Source organism: Limanda limanda, chromosome 8 (assembly GCF_963576545.1).
Source record: "Limanda limanda chromosome 8, fLimLim1.1, whole genome shotgun sequence".
NCBI lineage: Eukaryota > Metazoa > Chordata > Actinopteri > Pleuronectiformes > Pleuronectidae > Limanda > Limanda limanda.
Window position 1 is genome coordinate 16,379,082 of NC_083643.1, and position 24,654 is coordinate 16,403,735.

The 24,654-nt window shown below is 40.9% G+C and overlaps 2 protein-coding genes and 1 long non-coding RNA gene across 3 annotated transcripts; 2 read left to right on the forward strand and 1 right to left on the reverse strand.

The window, feature by feature from the left end:
• The first annotated feature begins 41 nt into the window (after positions 1 to 41).
• On the forward strand, positions 42 to 20,367 carry iqch (IQ motif containing H). Its single transcript, XM_061076930.1, has 22 exons — positions 42 to 86; positions 358 to 477; positions 578 to 675; positions 791 to 866; positions 1,561 to 1,674; positions 3,030 to 3,035; positions 3,635 to 3,734; positions 3,906 to 3,992; positions 4,382 to 4,578; positions 4,658 to 5,203; positions 6,576 to 6,642; positions 7,604 to 7,687; positions 7,764 to 7,945; positions 8,837 to 9,109; positions 9,264 to 9,452; positions 13,886 to 14,006; positions 14,208 to 14,494; positions 17,663 to 17,815; positions 18,916 to 19,038; positions 19,473 to 19,534; positions 19,996 to 20,104; positions 20,284 to 20,367. Exons 1-22 carry the CDS (start codon positions 42 to 44, stop codon positions 20,365 to 20,367), a joined length of 3,123 nt encoding a protein of 1,040 aa, XP_060932913.1.
• LOC133009429 (uncharacterized) lies at positions 9,252 to 22,111 on the reverse strand. Its single transcript, XR_009680538.1, has 3 exons — positions 21,969 to 22,111; positions 21,035 to 21,118; positions 9,252 to 9,428 (listed from the first exon to the last, which is right to left on the reverse strand). It is a non-coding gene; the product is annotated as an uncharacterized LOC133009429 (long non-coding RNA).
• c8h15orf61 (chromosome 8 C15orf61 homolog) lies at positions 21,658 to 22,762 on the forward strand. Its single transcript, XM_061076931.1, has 2 exons — positions 21,658 to 22,389; positions 22,483 to 22,762. The coding sequence occupies exons 1-2, from the start codon at positions 22,011 to 22,013 to the stop codon at positions 22,608 to 22,610; spliced, it is 507 nt and encodes a 168-aa protein (XP_060932914.1). The 5' UTR covers positions 21,658 to 22,010; the 3' UTR covers positions 22,611 to 22,762.
• Positions 22,763 to 24,654: the final 1,892 nt, after the last annotated feature.

Consider the following 24,654-nt stretch of genomic DNA (forward strand, 5'->3'; position numbering starts at 1 on the left):
TTGGTCGCAGTAGTTCGCTGTTTAACCCAATATGCGAAAATATGTCTCATAGAAACCAAGATAAATTTGGAGCAGTTTTACTTCAGGTAATGTTTCTAGTTAAGCTCAGCTAACAACTCTAACTTCCTGAGAGAATACACTTGCCCATTGGCCATTAGCTTAAAGTTTGTTTGTTTTGCATTTAGCTTGGTTTGATGTTTGCTAATCTGACCACAGTGCTTAAATATATAGATTTATATAAATATTTGCATGCTATTGTGTGTTAACATTTCTCTTAATGTGTAACCAATGTGTAGCTAAACTCCCAATATGCAAGAGTCAGGCCAAATTGTGTTTGCACAAAACTGTTTATTGCAGGTTCAAGATGATTTGAGTCAACTGAGAGGTAATCTAGAGAAAATCCATCTCAGTGAGAGAACCACACTGGACCTCCAAGCCCTGGACGACGCCATTCGCAAGACAGAGAACAGCATCAAGGTGATGATGGTTTATTCAGATTAAGCACTGATAACAATGTAATGTTATAGACATCAGGTGAATGTGGCTGATCATCTCTATGTTCTTCAATTGTAAAAAGAAACACGCTGAAGATTATTTGAAAACAGTGACTGAGCAGCTGCTGGTTCTTCCATGCATTGAAGACATTCACAAAAAGGCCGTGCAGATTCCCAAATGGTAAGTATTTGTATTTAAGTGGGGAGCATCTCCTTAAGCAGGTTGAAGATACGTGAACAAATATTTGTACATCTGATGATGGATATTTTTATCCTGAAAGCAAGTCTTTACACAGGAAACCTGATCTGGACAGTTTCCCAGATATGCCTCCACAAAGGGAAGTCCTGCCAGTAGCATCTCAGAGGGAAAAGGTAGATTACTATTCACAATTAAATACGCTGTTTTTATTTGATAATATAATATTGTGTAAAATTAACAATATGAATCACAGATATGTTAGACATCCATCTATTCTGGAGTATTACATGTTAAAGTAAAAGTAGATAGAGCAGCACAGGGGGAAAAAGCACGCTGACACTTTTCTATTTAGCATGGCTCAAACAAATACAGTGTACATTACAGCAGCCCCACAATAAATCCTGTTGCCATGATAGTTATGTAAATTTTATACTGGAACTATTTTAGAGAGTTTTTGATTCTACTTTATTGTCATTTTGAAAGCTGGGGTTTGTTGTGCTGTTGAGTCATATTGTGTTATATAGGCAGGTCTTTTATATTATTTTGCTCATAGCATTTTTATTTATATATAGCTAAATAAAATAAGTATCTCTCTGTACTGTGTACTGTCCAGCACTACCACAAACTGCATCCCCCAAAATGACCATACAGTTTAATCAGCAACTCTCAATTTTAAGTAATCAGTAAAACATAATGGTAAGAAAGGACTATTGTATTAGACTGAATAATTTTTTGCGCAAGTGATACCTTTAATGAGCTTCTAGCTGACTGAATATTACAATTTTAATATCGAATATTGCTGATTCTACAGTCAGTCTAATTATTATTATAAAATATTTAAACTCATCCTCCACCTGTCTCATTCAGCACAAGTCAACGTTATCCATGCATTCGCTTTGGAATCCGGCTTACTCAAACAACAGAGCTATTATGTACAGGAAAAGTGGGACATCACTTCCCGATGTCCACAAGAGAACAAATGTGGTGAGTAATGTCACAATAGGTAAATTTAGTTTGAATTATAAATAGGATGTATTCTATGCTTTCTATAGAAATAACACACACAGAAAGCTTTTATTAAGTATTGCATTGGTTTCTATCTTTAACATGTATGTGTTATCATTGTACACAGCTCTCAAAAGAGATCATGCATGACAAAATCCTAATTTCCAAAATACAGCATAGTTTGGGTATCATGATACATATTGCTACACTTACTATGCTTGAAATATTGTCTTTGACTATAAGATCAGTATAAGATCTGTTGTTCTCATTGTGACTTGCTTTGTCCTCCAGGTGGGTTTAAAACGCAGGTCTGCACGAGAGCAATTTACGCCTTATGTAGAATTGAGGTGATTGACGTTATCATTACTTATTATGTGCTGTGGATGGCAGTTAATTCAACGACCTACTCAGGAGAATGTGAACTTTTTATTTGTGGCGAACAAAGGCTACACCTGATATATTGGCCTTCTTACTTATGGAGCAGGTATTCTCATCATACTTCACATTTATCTCTAATAAAAGACACAGGTCAGTGCAAAAAAGCTTTTTTTTGTGCGGTGAGAAATAGACTCCTGTTGGGTTTGTTGATGTTAATTGTAATATACAGCCCATACGTCAGGAAAGACTTGATTAGGAAGTATCACAAGAGGTTCTGCTAGAGTTAAGATGGATTTGATATCATTGTTATTTTCCTTGATACTGTCACCTTTAATCCCCAGAATAGGGTTCATGCTGCAGTGAAGAATGATGGCACAGGTTTGCATTAAAAGATTCCTCAAGTCTCCTGCTCAGGGGGACACTGACACAAAGGTCACTTGCATTAGTGTTGACAGCCAACACTTGTCACAGAAAACAAATTAATCTTTGCAAAGGTCGGCATTAGTTTTAGATATATTTTACACACTTTCCTCTCCAATCTGTTTTTGGGAATCTATACCTGACATGAGAAATAGAGGCCAAGACTGTCACTCTGATATAGGAGAAGTAGAAGAACTGGCTGCAGAAAGCGGAAAGCAGCAGATTGCAGCACATCAGCATTCTTCTAAAGAAACAGGCGCCTGATTGCTGTGCTATGGGCTACTGGTTTACAGCTGTCTCAGGACAGAAGTGGGTACCTGGTCCAGCATGCCAATAAGACAGCCGTAGCTTCCCCAACTGCTAACCACTGGCTCTCTGCCTGCTGCCTCCTCCTGCATCTCAGGCCAGCTATTCTCTTCTCCACACCCGTGCCAGGGAATGAGCTTTTGCATTTTAGCAATTTTACAAAAGGTGCCACCTTTTCCAAACCCCATCTGAAACAGATGTGTGCCTTTGAGGGGAGATTTTCCCAGCACCTGGCTACTACCTGTGGTCTGTCAGAGAGCTCACTGGTCTGAGGAGAACGAAGGAGAGGACATTAGGTGACAAGTCTGGAGGATCTTGGGTTTTATGAGTAATGATGGATGAAACATCGGATGAAACTCCTGTTATCTTAAATTAGGACATTACATCTATAATACATCTTTAAATTCTGATACAGTACTGTGCATTGAATGTGTCAGCTACCAACCAAACTTCTCTGAGTTATAGTATGTTAAGATCAGTTTTTAATCTTGACTTGATGTGTTTGCATGATTGTTAAAGGAAGTGGGTCACAGGAAAGTTAATACACTTAAGAAACGCTTTTTCATAATTATGTATCAGGTCTCTCCTTCGTACTAATTTTGCTAAGTTATTTTATCTCTTTTGCTGCTAAGCTGTCATGAGACTGATGAAAGTTACTAAAGTCACAGCACATTTAATCAAGCTTCAATCTTTTAATGGTTGCATTCACATTTGAGATGTTAAGGGAAAGCTTCTTTAACTTTCCAGGGACGAACCTGAATCTGGTAGCATTTCTTTTACTTCATATACATTGAATCGAAAATCTCTAAGCTTATAAACATGTTCGATTCAGGCAAAACATCCCAGAATGATCGCTGGCCCTGCAGGGAGACTGAAACCATGGCCAAGGGGCAATCACAACCTGGCTGTACTTGAGGACGCCACAGGGACACGTAAGCAGACATTTCACCTTCTTATCACCAGTCCTTCTCCTCCTGCAGATTGGATGTTCAGACTCGTTATGTATCTTGTATTTTATTATCTATCTCAGCCTAACCCAACCTTTTCATAAACAAGGACACATATTTAGAAAATTGCTTTTTTTACATTTATATTTTCTTCAGTGCCAGATACAAGTTCTCTCTATATGTCGATCCAGCACAAGGCTGCTTCTCTTCACCCAAGACAGGAGCCATATTCTTGTAAGACAGGTCAGTGCTTTCTAAAGACTTTACATTTTTATGTGATAGTTAAATCTCCCAATGATTGTGTTCATAAAAGTGTGCGGGATGGAAAGAAATGTTGTGGACTGGTTCAGGTTTAATGCTCTGGTACGCAGAAAGAAAAGCTCTGTCTTTAGAAAAAAAAAAAGTCTGCAGTGTCTCGTTCTCACATCCAATACTTTGACAGGATTAATTACTACAACAATAACAGATATGCACTTGCCCATCAGCATTGCTCTTCTGCCGTTTCTCTCATTGTTTTTGATTGTCTTTAGGTTTTAAGCCCATAGTTGGTAGAACGGCCTTGACCGCTTTAATTTGGACTGATGATTAATTACTTACACAGTTCAATTGAGCTTGTCCGTTTGTGACTTTAGGTCTGATGGGCTCAAAGTCTCTGTGTCACAAGCAGCTGAAATGGGAACAAACACCTGGATACACCTGCGAAGAAACAGATAGCAAATGCACAACATTCTGCACCACCAGGACACCGCCTCCCTCCACATCCTCACAGAGCATGGAGCACAGGAGTATGATGCAAGCCGCCAACAATCTTCTCAGTAAAAATCATCAGGTATGAATAATATCAAAATTCCTTTAACCCTATATTTAAAGTCTAGGTGGCCTCTCACTACTCTGACTTTGTTCTGCAGAATTTACTTGTGCCAGTTCCTGTAAATATCAGCAAATACCCCTTCACCATCACAGAGGGGAGGATGGATCCATTGGCAGCTGATTTCTGTCTCTTCAAGCAGAGCTTCAGCTCGGGTTGGAGTAGTGTGGTTCATGCTCTGGAGGCCCTGGAGAAGCTGCTCAGGGACTTTGCTGTGCCTATGGCCAAAGTGAGTGGGGAGCGACTGGTGGATTTCTCCCGTGGTTGGGACTGTGGTTGGAGAACCGCTCGTCCAGTGATTGGCCTCGTCTCAGTGCTCGAGAACTGGGAGGAGGTGTTGGGTCTGGTATCACGCCCAGGTCAGCGCTTCAAGGGAGAAGGAGGCATCGAGGCAGCTGCCATCCACATCCAGTCCTGCTGGAGGCACTGTGTGGCCCGGACAGCCTACCTGCGCCACTGCCGCCGCAAGTGGGCGGCGGGCACCATCTCCATCTCATGGTTGATGCGCTCTCAGATGCTGAGTGTCAGGAAGGCCCTGCAGGCTCGACGTCTCAGACAGCTGGAGAGTCACCGCAGCAGAGCGCAGGTGATGTTGCTTTTATCCAAATGCCTCGATTCTCTCTACCGCTCCCTTACTTAAAATTGCTCTCTCACCTTTTCTTCATGATTTCTAAATTAAATTAGATAACCCTGTGCTTGTGTGACTAAAGATTTAGATATAAGAGTTTTATTTATTTACAAATTAAAAACTTTTACTGTTTTTATAATTCAGGACAAAAATGATATGTTATTACATTTCATCTTGTGGGTATGAAGTTCTGTTTCCTATTTAGTTACAAACTCCAGTGATTTAATAAGGGGCAATCACAATCTGTGTTATGAGTCTTTATTCTAGGACATTAAATAAAGAACAAGACCGAAGACAGAAGGGAGGGAATGTCAAGTCCATATGCATACAGTGTTAATAATCATTGTCATTTTATTTAGTACTCCCAGTTTGAGATTAATAGAGACACTAATAAAGATAGAACATTCAGCCAGGTTAATGAAAAACATTTCTAATGAAACAAAAAGGAAAGGGAACAACAGCAAGAAACAGTGAGGCACTTAAGCAGGACATGAGCGGAGACAAGTGAGACGGATGAGCAGTAGAGAACAGCAAAGAGATGGAGAGAGACGGATGAACAAAGAAACACTGGAGCCACGCTTCAAATAAAAGAAGACAAATGTAGAAAGTGTGATTATGAGGGCGTTAGAACAAAGACAAAAAAGTTCACAATCCATCCCAATGGCCTATTAAAATATAATAGAGGCAGTTAAATATATAATGACGTACAATAAATATTATAGCCAGTTTAAATAATTAAAGTTGTTTTGTTGTAGTGACAGTAGGTTTTAATTTGAAAACTGATTGTAAATGGAAATTCTTATGTTTTTTCTTTTTTTTTTCTCCAGCTCATGAAATCTTCATCAGTATGACAGCACATTTTTTCCACATGATTAACACTTTAAAAAAAAAAAGTCCACTATAGATAAAATGTCTGGACTGTCATTTGTCTTGAACATCTTTTTTGTGCGCTGACATAATATTAATTAGTGCCTGCAAGTTAATTTAGTTTTAACATCGCCGTGTGTGTGTATACATGCACTAAATGTATGTTCTCACTCAATAAACATTCATACCCTGTTAATTAAGCCTGATAATCTTCCCCTGGCAGTGGCATCATGTACCTTCCTTATTGAATTAATTGTGGGAAGATGTTTCTAAAGTAAACGCTCAATTTAATTAAGGTGGTATTTTATGCTTGGTTTGCTTCTGTTAGCCCAGAGAGAGATTGGCTTGATGTGTTTTAGCTATGCAGTGATGTGTGATGATTTGTGTGTGTGTGTGTGTGTTTGTGTGTGTGTGTGTGTTTGAGGCAGTCCCCTCTGTGATCACTCCTTTTCTCCATCCACAGAATCTGGCAGCCAACTGGAAACACATCCAGTCCTCCAAGAGAACCATTATCCACATCCCTTCATTAGGTAGCTTTCTCTGCCTGCTGCACACGCATACACACACACACACATGCACGCAAACATGCGCACACACACACACACACACTCACGCACGCGCGCACACACATGCATAGCTGCAGTCATCCCATGTCTCACCACTCTGCTGCTCCAGTCTGTGGCCCTGGTGGAGTCACTCCGTCTCATTCAAATGACTCTCCACAGGAAAGCACTCACAGGATGATGACAGTCCCCATGCCAGGGAACTGAACAATTTAGTCTCAATCGCCATTTAATTTGCAGATTAAGCAAATGAAAAGCCATTTTGTCGAATATTTGCAAAAGGCACAAAGGTCTTATTTTATTGCACGGCAAAAAAAAAAAAAAAAGCACACACAAAAGAGGAAGAAGCTGTTATGTTTTTGCACGAGACACAGACTATACTGCGTTCTTGTTCTAATTTTACCTCAGCTCTCACATTTAGACTGTAATCAGGCATGTGCATTGTAAATCATTGAGCGATTGTCTAAAATTATTAAGCCTAATTACTAGCAGATGGAATGCTTTATTTGCACTTGGGGTGGCTACACCGAGTGCTGTGTGAGCAAGGATAATTAGAAAGTTGAACCCCATTGTTGTTAATTAGCATGAATCCAATCATTTAATTACCTTGATTCAGCTGAGGATTCTCTCCCAGGCAGAAATCCAGACAGACATAGAATAGAATCCTGGAGGTGTCACTGGATGGAGCTCAGCGGTGGCTGGACATGGTGCAACAGGACTCCCAGCACACACCACACTCTGCACCTGCTAGTTATGAAGCTAAATTAATCATCAGATCGCATTACTGTGTGATTAGACTTGACTACCTCATGCCCCAAATCTAGCAGCGCATACATCTGTGCGGAGCAACAGATTTTGAATCAATTATAGAAGACACAGATCTCTCTCTGAAAGCCTTGTGAGAGTTGCTGTGACCTTGTTTTGACAGGATACTCGCCGAGTCAGCGGCTGAACTTGAGGGAGTTTGACACCCGACAGAACATCCAGATAAACAGGCTGTGTGATATCAGAGGTAGGAACTTCCCCACTTTCCCCGTAAGCTTCCCCGTGAACATGTGATTAATGGCGTCCGCTTTGCACATTTTTAGACAAAAATGTGGAGGTGATCTATGTTTGCCCTCGGCATCTGGGGGAGGACATCTTGCACTATTACACCAGCCTCCTGGTGCGTGATGGAGCCACAGACGGGGCTGAACACAGAACTACTGAGGCCTCATCCTCCGTCAGGCCCTTTATCATCCTCACACCTGAGGCTGTAGATTATTTCCCGGTAAGGTCAATCACATTCACATTTTGTACATGTAAACTTGACGTGTGTTTTCAGCAGGATCTCTCTGTGGATAAATCAACAATCTTGTGCGGTAGAGATGCAACATGGACCTGTAGTTTGTGAATTCTCCTCTAGAGGGTACTAGAGGAGATTGTTACTCTACTCTTACCCTGTAACAGTTTGATATTTTCAATTTCCCTTTACTACATTTGTTGTTTTAAAGTAAACACACTAGAGCTATATTAAGATTTACCTAATTAAATGGTCTCTTGCTGATTCGCAGCATATAGTCAAATTCCATATTCCATTCCATCAACTATTAATTCCAGGTTGCTGCTGTGATTTTGTTTTTAGAAATCCTGAACTGTTTTGGTCACCTTAATATAAAAAAATGAAGGTGTTGTAAAAGTTTCTATGGCATCCATCCATTCTATCCATCTTTTAACATCCATTTGCACCAGATTGAATGTGCAACGTGACGTGGTCTTCTTCTCTTTCTATTGATTTTCCTGCTGTTTTGTTGTTAAAGTGTGCCAGACGTGTTGCTGAGATGAATCACTGCTACCCACGGCTGGCAGCGCATTCTGCCAGTGACAGAAGGGATAATTCCATGTGGATCAAATAAATACAGATGTGAAGTAATTAGTTGTATTCCCAAGGAGCTCATTGCTAGCGCACATTAAAGATGTGAAGGATAGGGGAGGCCTCCCACAGGCAGCTTTTATCAATTCAACCTGCTGGAATACAGGAGGGGTCAAAACCCTGCTGGCTATTACAATAATAGATCTGTTGTGTGTACACTGTGATAAATCAGGTCAAGAAACAACCCTTGGAAGACACGCTGAGAACCCATAGCTCCTGCAGTAATCTTTCTCCTCTCCTCTCTTCCAGACCCGTAACATGTGCCTGTCCACGCTCCTAAAGTACAGTCCACGCACCCTAAAGCGCATAAGACACCTGATCCAGGGGAAGCAGGCCTATATTGTGGGTGGAGTGGCCCATGTGGATGACCTGGCAGTGGCTGATGAGCTGGGAGTGCCCATCCTGGGTCCAGAACCAGCTATTGCACAACTCTACAGCACCAAGTCTGGGGGGCGCAGGATCTTCAAGGGAGCAGAGGTTGATGTTCCCCCTGGTCAAGGAGACATCTACACACTAAACAAGGTCAGAGGTCAAAAACAGAAATGCATTCGCAGACCCCAAAACAGCCTGAGGTCCCTAATCAGTAACTGATTGCATGAAAGAACACATTAAAAAAATGTTTACGTCACCTTTATTTGTAGGTGTTTGTTACTCATATCTTTTTCTTTTGGTTTAGCTTCATGAAGCACTGGCAGAGATTATGACTCAAAACTTGGGTGTGCAGCGCTGGCTCTTCAAGATCGACTCGGAGCACAGTGGCCGTGGTACAGCATACTGTGATGTTTGCCATCTGAGCTGCTACAGTTGGACGCTGCAGGAATACCGTCGCCATGGTGTCGAGCTGTGGAACACAAAATGGATTCAGGTAAAGATGCGCCTTTGAGGATGACGTAATTTCTCTCCTGAAGCACTTTTTGTAGAATTACTTTTGTTTTATTGAATTTGCATGAATTACAGGTTTGTGCTTTTATTTTTTATTTGTTCACCTTATTACCCTGTAAAGTGATGAACAGGTTTTTTGAAAACGCAATACAAATAATGTTTATTGCTATTATTATTACTCTCATACCAGTCAGGAATTGGCCATTTAAAGTAAACATGGTAACAACAAGATACTTAGCAGATCAAATTTCAGCAACACCTCAAAGAAGGGTTAGATTCCCTTCTGTCACTGAATGATCAAAAGCACAGGTCACACCGGGGTCACAAAGAGGCCATCATTTAGATTAGAGTCAAACGTGTTAAAGTAACAGTCACAATTCCAGTCCCTGTTGTACAGTATTTTGAGCATCGTCCCCAGAGCCACAGAGCATTAAATCAATACATAAAATATCTGTTTATACAAGCAGCCATTATCCATTCTCTGGGGCACACACATCAACTAGTGTCATTGTGGTTTGGAGAACAAAAGCCTGTACAATGGCACTAAAATCACCTGGAACTGACAATTAAATCGCAGTACAGACATTCTGCTCAACAGAGCATTTCTTGTGAATATATTTGTCTGAAACTATTTTTTAGATTAATGTCACACAGACTTACGAATGTCTTGAAAGTATATTAAAGTGCAAATAACACCAAACACCTAACATCTTTAATTGTAGCTGATCTAGTATTTTAATACATTGATCTTTCTGTTTGTCAGTAACACTCACTGGATTTGTCTCAGCCTTTTGTAAAGATAACCTCATAATACAAAAAGGTATTGATAGACTTAATGTGACATTGTGGTTATTCTCTAAAATATCACAATTTGCTTTCACCTCAAAAATGAATTCAGGTTGCATTTAGACCTATTCAAAACAAATAAATGTATTTAATCATTGGTAAACCATTCAATTAGTAGCGGTGCAATCTGTACACAGCTCCTGAGCCCCTGGCTCTTATTTCTCATATGCTTACATAGTAGCCTTTGATTTTCTGTCATGTGTTAATTACCGTATTTTGCCATTTAACTCGGAGCTTTGTGTAAACTAATTACAGGCTAATGATTGTGGGCTTGGAGCACAACGATTTTACTTTTTATTCCATTTGAAAGAACAGCCGTCATCTCAAAGCTTCTTATGGCTCACTCTGTTTTGTTCCTATTAGCTTGTTCTTTGACTCATAGTGTATGTGCAATGCGGGGCTGTAATTGTTGTGGCATCGGTGCTGTTAATTATGGCAGAGAGTGGCTGAGCCACAGCCAAGGTCCATAATGGTGGCGGAGGCAGCACAGCAAAGTAAATGGGGTTTGTTTCACCAGCTGGGGTCCCATGGAGAGGGAAGAGTGCCGAGGCCCCCAGTGTAGGGCTGACAGCCCCGGGGCTTGAGGGCCATATGGACACAACACTTTAACTAGCCTTTATTCTACACCTTGCTCTTTTAATCAAAGCAAAGCACACATCCTGTGCTCCTGATTGCATGATGTTTTTGTTATGACATTGTTGTCCCCTAAAAATGTAGTAACCCCTTAAAAGTCCGTCTGCTGTTGTATTAGTTTATTTTGAAGATAGCAATTTGCCTCTATATGCTGAAAGATTACAGAGCAATGTTGGTGATTAGATTCAAACATATGAATATTTAATATCAGGGTATCTTCTCACAGCAGAAACTGTGGATGGATGTGTAAAGATGGCAGTATATTCTGAGATATAATGCTCATTAATGGAGCACTTTGTTGGAAAGAAGTAGACTTAATTGCGATCCCAATGACAGCCAGTGAATAGGATAGATATTCACAATGCTGAATATTTGCATGCATTTAGGAATTTGGTTAATAGATGTTTAAAGCTATGTTTATGGAAATGGTAGCAATACAGTTAATTATTAATGTAATACAAATTATCAAATGAAGCATTTTAAATATTAATTCATAATTCTTCACTAAGATTATTTTTTACCAAAAAATAAGTGATGATTTAATTTTATGCAATAAAAATTAGTTTCACAGTTCAAAAAGATATCACAGTCCATTAAAAAACACTGAGAGTGGATTAGAGCGGACACTTGGCTTGAGCCTACAGACACATATTTTTTTTAATTATTGCTTGTTCTGAAGGGCTCAGCAGGAAGAAGCCCGACTCACAAGAAAAACCATGTGGCCTTTCTGAATAGATCCAACAGTCAGATCCCTTCTGGCAACGCAAAAGAAAGCCTAAAAGGATACAAGAAAGAGGAGGAGGGATCGCATCCACACTATAGCAGCTTACACGGAGGTCTGGAGACGGAGTGTGTGTGCTCCTCTAAATATTGTGAGGCCTCCAGCACAATGTTACAGCCCGCAGAAAGCCCCCGGGCCTCTTTTAGCATTTACACAGAGAGAGGTTAAAGACATGTAGATCTGCTCCCATGCAATGCCTGAAGGGGGCCATACACACACTTAAGCGCTCACACAGCTTGCATATGGATCATTAGGCACAAGAGGGTAAAAATTACACCTAATAGCGTCAACAGATGGAGTAGTTCTTTTTGTCACGCTGTGTACAAACAGATCTTGAGCAACACCTTATTTAGGTTCCGTTTGTCGTTGAAATGGGTCATTTGATAATCACTACCACTGAAGAGGTAGAGGAACATACAGATGTTTTCTGTCTAAATATTGTGCAGCCTGTGCGTGCATGGAGAAGTTTAAATATGTAAGGATCCGCCTGAACACAATTAATGAGAATTTACCTTTTTTTTTTTTTTTTTTGTGGTGCACATTTTAGTGCAGTTGCTCGTCGGTTCCTCTCAATTCATTGGAAGTCATAAAAGCTTTGTGTGCAATGTTTAAACAGACAAAAGGCTTCCGCCCCGTTCTAAGATTTTAACCAGATGAAGATAATGTGAGAACTAAATGTTTTATTTAATATTACACATTGAATTAGACACGACGTCAAGCAGTTTGAAGTTGAAGCACTGGTTTGTCAGTGTCACAGAAAAATGAATCTTCGTACAAAACGAATCAGATTATATCGCTCTATTCTCAAGATCCTCTCAGTTGTCTCAGTGTGTAATGGCAATCACAGAGGCAGGGGCAACATCTATTTCATTTATGAGCAGATTGCTTGGTTTTATGTGGACACAAAGCAACGCTGGAATCCTATCACAGGGCACTGTACGCAGTTTAAGTCCAAATAATTTATTGCAGAGTACAGCTCTTTCTTCTCCCCCCTGTCCCGCTGCTTCTGTGAACTGCATAGGCAAAGTCCTGGGGTGAGCCTGCTCTTCCGTTGAAAATGACAACCGTTCCCTTACACTTTTTGCCGCACCATTGTGTGCTTTATGGTTTGTGTAGGGGGAATCACTGTGTCGCATTTGACCTCGCCTCTTACAGTACTTGAATATGATGATGGCTGTTACATGACTGGAATGTCAACAGCATAATCTCCGGTCCTGTCTCCAGTGAAGCCAGACGGCGTGTACTCAAAACAAAGTGATGCTCTGGGTAGAACAGTGAGAGAACAAAGATAATATTTCCATTCAGAATTTAGTCAACTCTCAGACAGTTTTCACATTTTATTGTGTATGACCAAACGGAATTCCTGTCTATTAGTCATACAAAGACACTATTGCATACAGAAGCCTGTATTTAAAAGAACCCCTAGCATTTGTATCATACAGTCAATGTAAGCATTTAGTTATAGATTTGTAATACAATGTTAACTAGAGGTCCTATGTTGCCATTTTTGAAAACACCTATGACAAAGATAGAAATAAGTCAAGTAACCTGATAAAATCGGATGTCTTTTATTTAAAATTATTTTAGATTGTTGTCATAAACCTAAAAGTGTCTGAGGAAAGGGTTCACTTGAGTCGCCGGACTGTTAAAGAGACACCTAAAACAAAAGTTAGAAATTAACAGCGTAATTAAGTGGTGAAACCATTATGGCATTTCCTACTTACAGAAACAAGAGTGATATCGATCCCAGTCCAGCCCTGATTGATCCCCAGATAGATGGGGTTAGCTTAGGTATTCATCAGCTGCCATGAGGAGAGAGTTGTTATTGAGGGCAGGTGCTGTCTCTGTGGCTGTAAGTTAAAGCCATTAGACTCCTGAGGCCTTCTGATAATAGGCTGTCACTCACAGGCCCTCGCGCAGTATCCGTCAGGCACTCGCACAGAAATTGAAGCAGCCACCAAAGGTCTAACGGATAACAAGCAGTCACTGGAGTCATCCGGATAACACCAGAGCATTTCCAATAATGCAGTCGACACAAAATAATGTAGCCAGGACTTCTTATCGACTCGTGTTTGATTCACCAAACGTACATGATTGCCTATATCACCAAATCCTTTTCAGTAGCTTTCTGATGCACCCTGACTTTCTTTTTGCAGGAGTCTGTTCTGCTCAGATATTCAGATGAGATCCCAGAGTGGCTGACCCGTTACGCCCGGCCCGCTAAAACCTCCCGCTATCCCAACTGGGCCTGCTTCCTTAAGACCTTCCTCAGGCAAGGTCAGATATCTATTGTCAGGCACTGGAAACTATTCACCTGCTAAAACAGCCATTTGAATATGTTAACAGCTTTTCCCCATTTTCTACCTAGACCTCAGATGTTCATGATGTGATTTAATGTGATGTTATTTTAGCTGTTTATTATAGGAGAGTTCCAGGAGCTGTATCATGGGTAACACTCTGCTCTCACTGTCTGTCCAGGCGGAGTGGTGGAGGCCTACCCTCCATCAGACAGTGTCACCTGTCTGACAGTAGATCTGCTCCTGGAGCCCGGGGGCGAGGTGGCCGTGTTGTCCTGTGGAGACCAGCTTCATGGCTCCTGTCAACTGGAAGCGATAGGCTGCACTGTTCCTCAGACCTCTGTACACCCAGAGACCCTGCACTCCATCTGCACGCGCGTGGGCCGGGCCTGTCTGCAGCGCTGCATCGTGGGTCATGTCTCCGTGGACCTGGCTACTTTCCTGAACCAGGACACCATGGAGCAGGAGGTGAGACACAGCGAGGGCAAGACAAGGCCATTATGCACTCGCTTCCACGATAAATATGACCTGAGCTGTTGTAACACATGGTGTCAAAGCTCTCTATATCACCACGCTGGTGAAAGGGATCAATTCTCAGGCTGGAACAGGGATCCATATGAGAAGATAGGTGCCTCCCATTCTGCTCCCCAGGGATGTGGAAAACAGGCAAGGCAAACAGTGGGCACAGGCACCACATGTGTGACAAGGCCATCTAATAAACTGTCAGGTCTTATTGTGTCAATACACTCATTCCGCCATTTAAGGCTTGCCCTTTAACCTTGCGACGCAGAGAATTTCAGAGGCACCTATCTTTTCTAGACAAAGGGTCATTCTAAAGTGATTTGGCAGCTCCACGGCGATGCCCTGTCAGTGTTTAACCCCTAACTGCTCGGTCTGCTGAAATGTTTCTCCCTGTTATAGCAAAACGCCATCAGAACCGTATATCTCATTCGTCAGGATTACTTTTTGTGGAAACCTCCTTGATTTATGATAGGGGAAAGGGACTGGTTTATGATGGTTTAAGCGCTGCTCCTAACATGTGGCTACATTGACTGTGTATTGATCCGGAGCTGTAAAATGAAATGCTCTCTTTACAATATGGTGTATAAAATACTAAACCTGTAAAACAGTGGAGAAAGCACTGGGGCTGCTTTACAGTGTCACAAAGGGTATGAAAAAACGACACAGAAAGAGTGTCAATACAATTCCTGTTCAAAGAGTTTGGATTTCTTTTCTTTCATAAAAAAAATCCACCAAATATCAAAACAGCCTTTTTTTTTATTCTGAACACTTCAATAAATCTCTGTTATTTGTTTTTGTTTGCTGTTCACTGCTAAAGCTTTATTTATGTTTACAGTCATATTGTATTCCCAATTAAAAAAAGGGTAGACAGTAGCTAAGGGCACACTTGCCACTAGAGGGTAGTATCTTATGGATTAGATGTTAACAGTGTGAGTGAAGCAGTGTTCACACAATGTGAAACTTAAAATATATTTCTAATGAACTTGATTCTAACACAGCACATTAACATTCTTGTTTTCATTTAGATTTTGAATGCAGTTAATATTTTTTTTAAGGACGAATAGTCCTCATTTGGACCATTTAGCTCACCATATTTAATTGATCCTTTCAGGTATTAAAAATGCACATACTATATATATATATATACACACATAACTGTATTTTTTACCTTGCAGGATTTATGGTCAAACCAAATTGCCCTTCCTGTGACAAAGCTTTGACTCAAACAGAAAATGTTGAGAAGATTCCCTTTTTACTTTAACTGCTTAGAATGATATAATGACAGCCTTAAAATACATTTTGAGTTTCAATGTTGACCTGAAATTGAATGTGAATCACAGACAGTATGATTAAGAATAGACGATAAACAGCATGTGCTTCAATGGAAGCAGGAATATTAAAGGCAGATTCTTAACCATCTCCCCCCCGCACACGCAGCTCAGACAGAAGAGAGCCACATGGGCAAACCTGTCTGGATTTAAACATCAATTTAGATTCAAACCTGTTGCTAAAAGCTGCCTACTTTATTTGATGGGAGGAAGTGGGTCACATATGTTTGCCCTTGCAGTCGTTCCTCACATTGTGGAATGGTGGGGCCCCAGCTGCAGCATCAGGGTTTTTAATGAAAATTCAAGGCAATAGAAAACAGGTGCAATCCAGGCTTACATTTCCCACTGCTTTGTTAAGAGCGACAATGGAACATTGGAGTATGATTTTTAGTGAGTCGAGTGAATGGCCCAGCGGAGTGTGTCCGTCACTCAGGCCCAGGTATCTGATGCATAGAGCATCTACCCAGTGGTGGTAACTGTAGCCCCGACAGTAAAGGTGACTGAGTGGGGTACATACTGCTGAGCTGTTGCTCAAAATGAATGTACATGTGAATAGTTGATATCACTTTATGTGATCATATTCAGTTTTATAGCATTCCTGTGCACAGTAGCTTAAATTCTATTTTAAAGCTTATAAAAAATATTGAAATTATAAAATCTACTGTGGACGAGATTATGAATTACTTCACATAAGCGCATTATTTCTTTTCTATAAATTAGATTACTTGTCTGAAATTATTATAACGTACAGAATTGTTTTCCCCTCTATGATATCGTAATATATTATTTAGAATATCTCCACGAGAGGTGTTGAGTATTTCTTTATATGACACCCTGTTTAAAATTCAGACATCTCGTTTTGATTTTAATAGATTTAACTAGACCGAAAAATTTGCAACAATTATGATAATTGATTCATAATTTTTGATTATTTTGAAAGCAAATGTTTGGACAAAAGAAGAGATTTGAAAAACTCGATTTGGAATATGTGATTCTGTGATTTCTGACTTTTTAAGAAATATGAATTGAGAACTATCAATCAATTATGAACATAATCATTACTTGCATCCCCACGACCATGACCTATGATTTGTTATATCATTGAACTTAATAGAGAGTAAAATATAAAAGAGAAAGACTGTGCGTGGTCAGACATCCATGTGTTAGTGGAGATAAAGTGCTCGGGTTACACAGACTGCAGGGTTCCGACAGGCAGCGATTTGCATTCAGTGGCAGCAGCGTTTACTTTGACAAATAGGAACAGCAAAAGGAGGCAGCCGACTGCCACTTAGTTATTAACAACTCCTTCACTCGTGATTTATTTGCCACTTTTGAAGAGAGGGCATAGCGATTAGGTTATTATTGGGGAAATTAGCCCTGTTTAAGCAGGAGGCTACGACCATACCTGACCCCTTAATATACTTATAATGACGCCATTTACCATACATATCTGAACATAGCTTCTCATCAGACCTGAGCCAAACAAAGTAGCCCAGGGCAGACTGAATCCAAATATGCAGGGAGGGATCTACTTTGTGCACGTGTCACTCCACAGCTGGCTTACCTATCTCTGTCGAGCACACGCCATTAACCGTGTTTTCCCTCTTCCCCTGCCTCTCAACATGGAGAAGATTGTGAGGATTAAAAGGTACTGACCCTTCTCTTTATAAGGACTGGTGGGTGAAATACTTTGAGGGTCCATTTTTGTGATTAAATCGGAATTACACATTTCACAGCGTCTGTTTGGCTCTGCTTTGACACCGGGTGCATGTTGTCTTCTTTTCAGGTGTGGGCTACTGATCTGGACCTCACATACAGTGACCAGCTGGCCATGACCCAGATGCTTCTGATGAGGACTGGAGGAACGTTGAATTGCCACACAGGCTGTTTAGAAGGGCCAGTCGGGGAGAAATACTCTGAAGACCAACCCGCAGCCAAAGTAACATTTTCTATTTTTCTTAAACATCAGAATATGGATTTTAAATGCTGAATTTGGATTTGTTTTGAGTGTTTTTTCGCAAATTGTTGTTAATTTATGCAGTCGACAAGACAGTAACCTCTAAAGCGAGCTGATACTTTAGAGAATATTATTATACCGGGAAGCTACATCAAGTTCTGCTCCTCATTTTTGTTAAATACAACTAAATGCTGTAATTATGCACTGAGCTCAATTGGTGTTTAGGTGCTGAATTCATTATCATTTTGATAGATGAGCCTAAATAATCAACACATTAATAATTCATACCATTTCCATTATGCATGTGTATGCATGCTTGAACACCTCATCAACCTGGTGCCAGGCCTTAAACAATAGACGCCTTTTATTAGCAGTATGCCGGAGTTTACGCTTGTTAATCTGCGACTTGTATTATTTTATCAAACGTTCATTTAGTTGGTGGCCTGGTGCTTCAGTGCAGCAGTTGAGCCACCGCGGTGGTTAATGGCTTTAGCAGTGGCCATCATTAGGGGCCTGCATATTACAAACACAATTAAATCCCTGTTGGACACTTTTATTGTCGTGTGAGAGTCCCGGGTTTGACAACTGCAAACACGCGGCCATCACAGCGAGTTATGGGCCCTCTCCTGAGCTCACAGGGGCTTATGGCTGTGCTCTTTGTCTCCCAAAGGTGCCAGAGAACCAGGAACATATTTATCCTCTTGAGCCCTGCCACTTACAAGTAATCAACCTCTCTAGTGTTACTTATGACACTCACACACCCAGAACCCGCTCTAATATGGTGATGGGTATTTAGAATTGGATGCAAACATTCTTAGTGTATTTTCCTCGATTTCCGCCTCATCTTGTGTTTGGCGTGTCTTCTAAGCTTTAATTGTTCCTCCCCGCGGTTAATTAAGAAAGACCCAACAGTTTACTCCACGTGCCCGAGACCCCTTATGAGTCATTTATGGGGTCTCTGCCCATTAGATACAAGACACCATGCACATACGCTGAAGCTCCAAATGTAAGAGAACATAAAATTATTTTCAGGCTCAGGCCAATGATAATACACGTGCCTTCTGTGTCTTCTTCTTTTACAGAGTGCTGTGGTGAATCGTTATGCAGTTCTCGGGAGCCACTTGTTTCACTCTAACCTTTCCATGTTGTACCACAATGTGTTCCTTATGATGTGCAGGGCTCATGGCATAAGATTTAACATGAAGGTAAAAACGGTCATGATTAACCTATTTATGCTTATGTCCTTCTTGCTAATTTTTTTTGCAACTGACCCGGTGATGATCATAAAGCGGAGCACGTCGAGCAAGAAAATATGTGGCGCTCATAAACGCAGCATCCGGCGAATAAAAAACCTTATTCTAACTAAAAACAACAACAGAAATATTTGATTGTGTAAAAATAATCTGTGTAACCTATGGCACACCATGAAGTGAGCATGATTTGTTGCTGCACTTGGAGACAAATCTCACCATGGCGTCATGATATGGAAGTTTTGCTGCTTGTAATTTATTTGGTATTTATTTTTCGTTACTTGTTATTACAAAATATATATTTTTGGCCTGGCGGGGGTTCTTTTATAGGGGAAACACTGTCATGATAAGGGATTTACTTTAAACTGTTTGTGTTTCCTAAATTACAGAGGAAGGAAGGTACCGTCTTTGCTCTTTATGACAGCAGTGAGCGATGCAGGATTGGAATGATGTGAGTATTTCCTTTTGCATCAAATGTATACATATACGTATAGATGAAATCACGGTTTTCCCCACTAAGAAAATATCAAATAAAGGTTGCCAATCTCATAAGCTAAAAAAGAGTAAAGCACAAGAGAAAAGGATTATGTGGGTTAAAGTCTTCTGCAGCCTGAGAGTAAAGACAATTCTTTCAGGGGATTGAGATGCCACCTCCGGCTTTTCTAACTGTTGTTATAAACTTTACAAGTTGTTCAGCAGAAGGGTTTTGAACATATTTATCACACAAATCCTTTAGCTTACACTGTGCTGTAACAGTTAATTCAAGCTGTGCTCATCCCCCTTAAGACTGACGATGTTGTCTGCCCAAAGTTTCATTTAACAACCCCCCCGTCAGATGAACAAGGTGATTGTTTCTTAGCTGGCAACGTGGGGATCATTAGAAAACTCGTTTGTTTGGGGTGTTGTTAATAGAACGGTCTCCGAGGATCTCCAGGGAGCTCTGGTGACCTTTGCTCGGAATCTGTCAGTCATTCATCAGGAAATATCATCTTCTAAGATGCAAGAGGAAACCAATTTCAAGGTACCACGTTAACGACTTAATGATTTCCTCTTCTCTACATCATGAAACTTACATATTCAGCGAAGCTAAAATCAGTTGGAATTCTTTTGTTGAGTTTATTGTGTAAAAATATAGATGAAATGAAGGATGGTGCTCACAGCTCTTAAAATTCACTGTTTCTCTCTATTTGTATTTTGGAGGAGCTGACCAAGAACATAGAGGACGTGCTGCAGACAATTGTTCAGAACAAGCTGCGAGCGGTGAAGGATAAACCGGCCGCTTAGATGGCGGCTTCAAAGATAAGCTTACATCGCCCATACCAAGCTAATTCATCGTGTCTTTGCCAACTTTAATGTCACATTACACTGGGAATGTTTTGGCCCTGGAGATTTATCGATGTTGAGCAAAATAAATTGCTGAGAAACATTGTTAAAATCTGTCATATAAACAGTTTTTGTTATCTAGATCTATAGCCTGAATACACTGTCTGTTTATACTTGAAAACAAATATAATAAACTGTGCACTTAATAAATACCACTGAGGAATGAGAAGGCTTTGTTCAAGTACTCATAAAGTAACAGCAAAACAAGCAGTTTCATCTGGAACTGTACAGTATCTGGAGTTGTATATCTGCTGTGGACAGTTGAGAAAGTGATCCGATTTTGAAATGTTTTCTTTTGTACATTGACTATATTTACTTAATTTCTTCTGTAACACAGTTTATTATCAATTATTATTTTTAATTTAAATACAGTATTGTGTTTGCAGTGAAGGGCTTACCAGCTCGTGTTTTAGCCCGTTCATAAGTCATCATGTTTTGTAATTGCTGTGTGGTTCCTTGCTTTGTCAGTACATATTATTCACTTATATCAAGATTAAAGGTGAATATTTTACAATAAATCTACATGTGTGATATAACATTTGCAGCAGGTGTGTACACGTTATTTTACCTGATCCAGGGTCAGATGAGGGGGCAGAGTTCAGTTAGTACAGAAAGGAACTGGATGTGTGACTTCACCGATCCCCCTTCATCTCTGGAAATGATACACAGAAAATTATTAACGAATATTTATTATTGTCATTAGCTGTGAATGTACAAGTCTTAGATCACTTGTATGTCAGTAAATACACTGTAGGCCATGCGTTTCAATACTGTCTGATTAACCCTTCACGCTTATTCTTTAAGAGATTTAAATATTATCTGTCTCGATGGATGTTAGTTTCTGATAGAGTTGTTTATTTGATCTTTTTTTTGTTTTTGTTTTCTTTTTTACAATCGTAAAACCTAAAGGACATTTCAGAAAGCAAATTAAAAAAAAATGTAATAAACAGCAACATACTATTCAAACATTTAAACTATGGCAGCGGATTGGTGTGTATTATATGATTGTCTGGTCTGGAGTGAACAGCAGTCTGAGCACATGGAGAATATCCGGTCGCTTAACAGGTGAGTCCTATGATCCTTATACAGTCTATGATCCTTATCCACGCAGGCGATAGTTGATGTTTCTGCTGAGCAGGAACCAGGGCGCAGCACTGCGTTTCCAGTCGGATGACTTTGGAAGGAGTACCAGGTCAGCTCTTGCAGTGCTGCAGAGGAGCTGCTCTATTGTACTGTTTGCTGGTTTAAATCATGTTAGGATTCATAGTATGTTTGTCCGAACAGGTAGCTCTGTGCACGGGAGTGATGTTGCTAGCTTTAGCCAATCTCAGAACCAGGGGCTGTGCTGTTTGCTAACATTAGCTCTCGCTTGTTTCCCATGTAAACAGACCGGGGAGCAGCAGCACGCTGCTTCCTGCTCTGCTCTCAAGGACGTGTGTCCTGCATCATCTGATTTCAGGTTCCTGTGCATTTAACCTAAGGCTTCCCAGGAAGTGGCTCACAGACGGTGCAGGTGGGGAGTGACGCCGCGTTCCTCACGAATCATGACGGACTTCCTGAGGGCAGCACACCGGCTCTTCCTGAAGATCGTCCTGTTCCCCGGCTCGCTCCTTAGGACGGGCCCGCGGCCGCGCGCCTCCGAGCTGCTGACCTGCCCCCCGCGGCCGCGCGCCTCCGAGGTGCTGACCTGCCACCTGCTGCAGCGCCGCCTCCCGCCCTGGACCTCGTTCTGTGTCCGCTACAGCTCGGTCCACAACGACCAGTTCGGCCTGTCCAACTTCAACTGGGCAGTGCAGGGGTCCAACTACCAGATCCTGAGGACCGGCTGCTTCCCCTTCATCAAGTACCACTGCAGCAAGGCACCTGCACAGAACCTGGACTTTGAGAACAGGTTCTTCACCGCGCTGAAAGTGATTAATCTGGGTCAGTGGATGCATCTGCTGCCCCGCATCACTCATTTCAGTATGTTCCTGCTCTGCAGACTTCTCACACTCACTGTGCACCTTGTTCTTGCAGGGATCCCCTGTCTGGCCTATGGCATTGGCTGCTGGATGGTAGTGGGCGCTACAGAAACAGTGCAGACCAGTGTCGGACCTGTCACAGTCTACTTCGCCTACAAAGAAGATGAAGGCTCACAATATTAACCCTAAGACTTTTTTGAATCGTAAGATCATATGTTATATATTTATTTAGTTGCTGTATTTACAGCATTTCCTCAGGTGGTGTTTCGGCATCCGCTGTCACAAGTCTTCTCATTGTGTGAGAGCACAGGTTCAGTTGTGTTTAAATTATTAAAGATTTCAGGTTGTAAAGGAGGGAGTCACTTATGCATGTTATTGCACTGACATACAACACGGGCAGTGTTGATTCAGATAGCTGACTGCATTTACTTTACATCAATATTTAATGTAAAGTTCAGGAATTCTAATTAGACTGTTGGACACAATGTCTTCACTGACCTACACGTTTCATTTACTGCCTGCTGTTAATGTGGGTGTGTACACACTGTATCACTGAGATTACTTACAATACTTACTGTGTTGTAAGTAATTTGTGCAACAAATATTAAAGCAGCACAGGGAATTTGGACGACAATGGGGACTTCAAATGATCGAGATCAACACAAAAAAAAGATAAGATGGTTCTCGCTTTGAAATGAATATCGAGTTGCATAATTTATATGTAATTGCCTTGCCCTTTGCTATAGTATCTGTGACAAACACAGGAATGTAAATGACTGCGGCTCATTTATTTAAAGGTAAATTAGTGATCACTCTCCATGCAACAGATAGTCAATCGTGTTAGAGAAAAAAACGGTGACAAGACAGGTCTGATAAAATAGGTTTTAATTACCAAAGTGTGGCCTTCCTGTAGAGACATCTACATCCCTTCCTTCAGGCCCTCTCTGGCCTTTGATTTCTGGTAATGTGCTTTGCTGACAGGGCACACTTACCTCCGCCGCAGAGTCCTGCTCCCTCCGAGAGGCAGGTTGACAAACTGCCATATTGATTTCTTCACCCCTCAGCATCTCCTACTAATAGCGTTTATCAGCGACCTCAGTTTTCTGGCCTTGGCCTCTTCGTTTTCAGCAACAAAGAAACCATGCGAACAATTTCTTGTTCTACATGTAAATCAATGCACCTTTTGACCTTCTCTGCTCTTAAAGGTTACGGGATCCACCTATTGGCATCTGATGGTGTACAACGTCTTCACGGGTGACGTCCTATGCACAAGCATTTACATTTAAATTATATTAATAACTGTGCAGCTCCTGAGAAAAATCCTATCCCCTTACAAAACCACATTTAAATCTGTTAGAGACAGATTTTTATTTGCAACAAAATGCTCAAACTCATAAATATCGTTCTCCTTAATATGCCAGATGTTTTTCATCATGATCTCTGAATTAGTTGTGTGAAATTTTGGAGAATGTGTTCTCTCTTGGGGCATGTCCCATCCTGTCACCAAGTTTTTGGATAAATCCTGCTGACAATCAAACAAAAAACATGGACAGGGCTGAAACCATAACATTCTCAAAGGAGGTTATAAAAGAATAACCTCAATTGGAGGCTGCGTAGATTTGTAGGCCTTACGAGAAGGCTTATTGGCTTAGCTCTTTAATTAACAAATCATTTATCCAACAGTTGTTTAAAGCTCCTGAATATGCAGTAATTTGTTCATCTCTTCAGTTACCTTCCACAAAAACCCTTAAATACACAGGTTTTTTATTGCCAACAATGCAAACCTTTGTCATTAGCACCAAATTTCGAAACCTCATGCAGAATTCATCTGCGAAATCCCGTTAAACAGCCTGATGACACCACACTATCCTGTAATCATGCTAATTGCCTTGAACGAGGAACATTTAGACACACTTATGGAAATCTGATCCATAGTATCAGGCTGCACTTAAATCCCCCTCCTTTCATTTCCAACCTTTCAGCAGGACTGACGGTGTGCATGGGGAATGCTCAGGCAACCATGTCTTAATTACTCATTGACCCTTTGACCCACGAGATGCATTGATACCACCGTATACAGCCGGACCCACAGTCGCATGGGGTTGCGGCGGACTGCAGCTTAGTGTGTGGCTTTATACAGGGTGATGGGAGCCAGTGAAATCTAAACTGTGCAGCAGGTGAGCACATTGTATTTGTTTTCAGGGCTTCGTCCTAGAACTGAAACTGC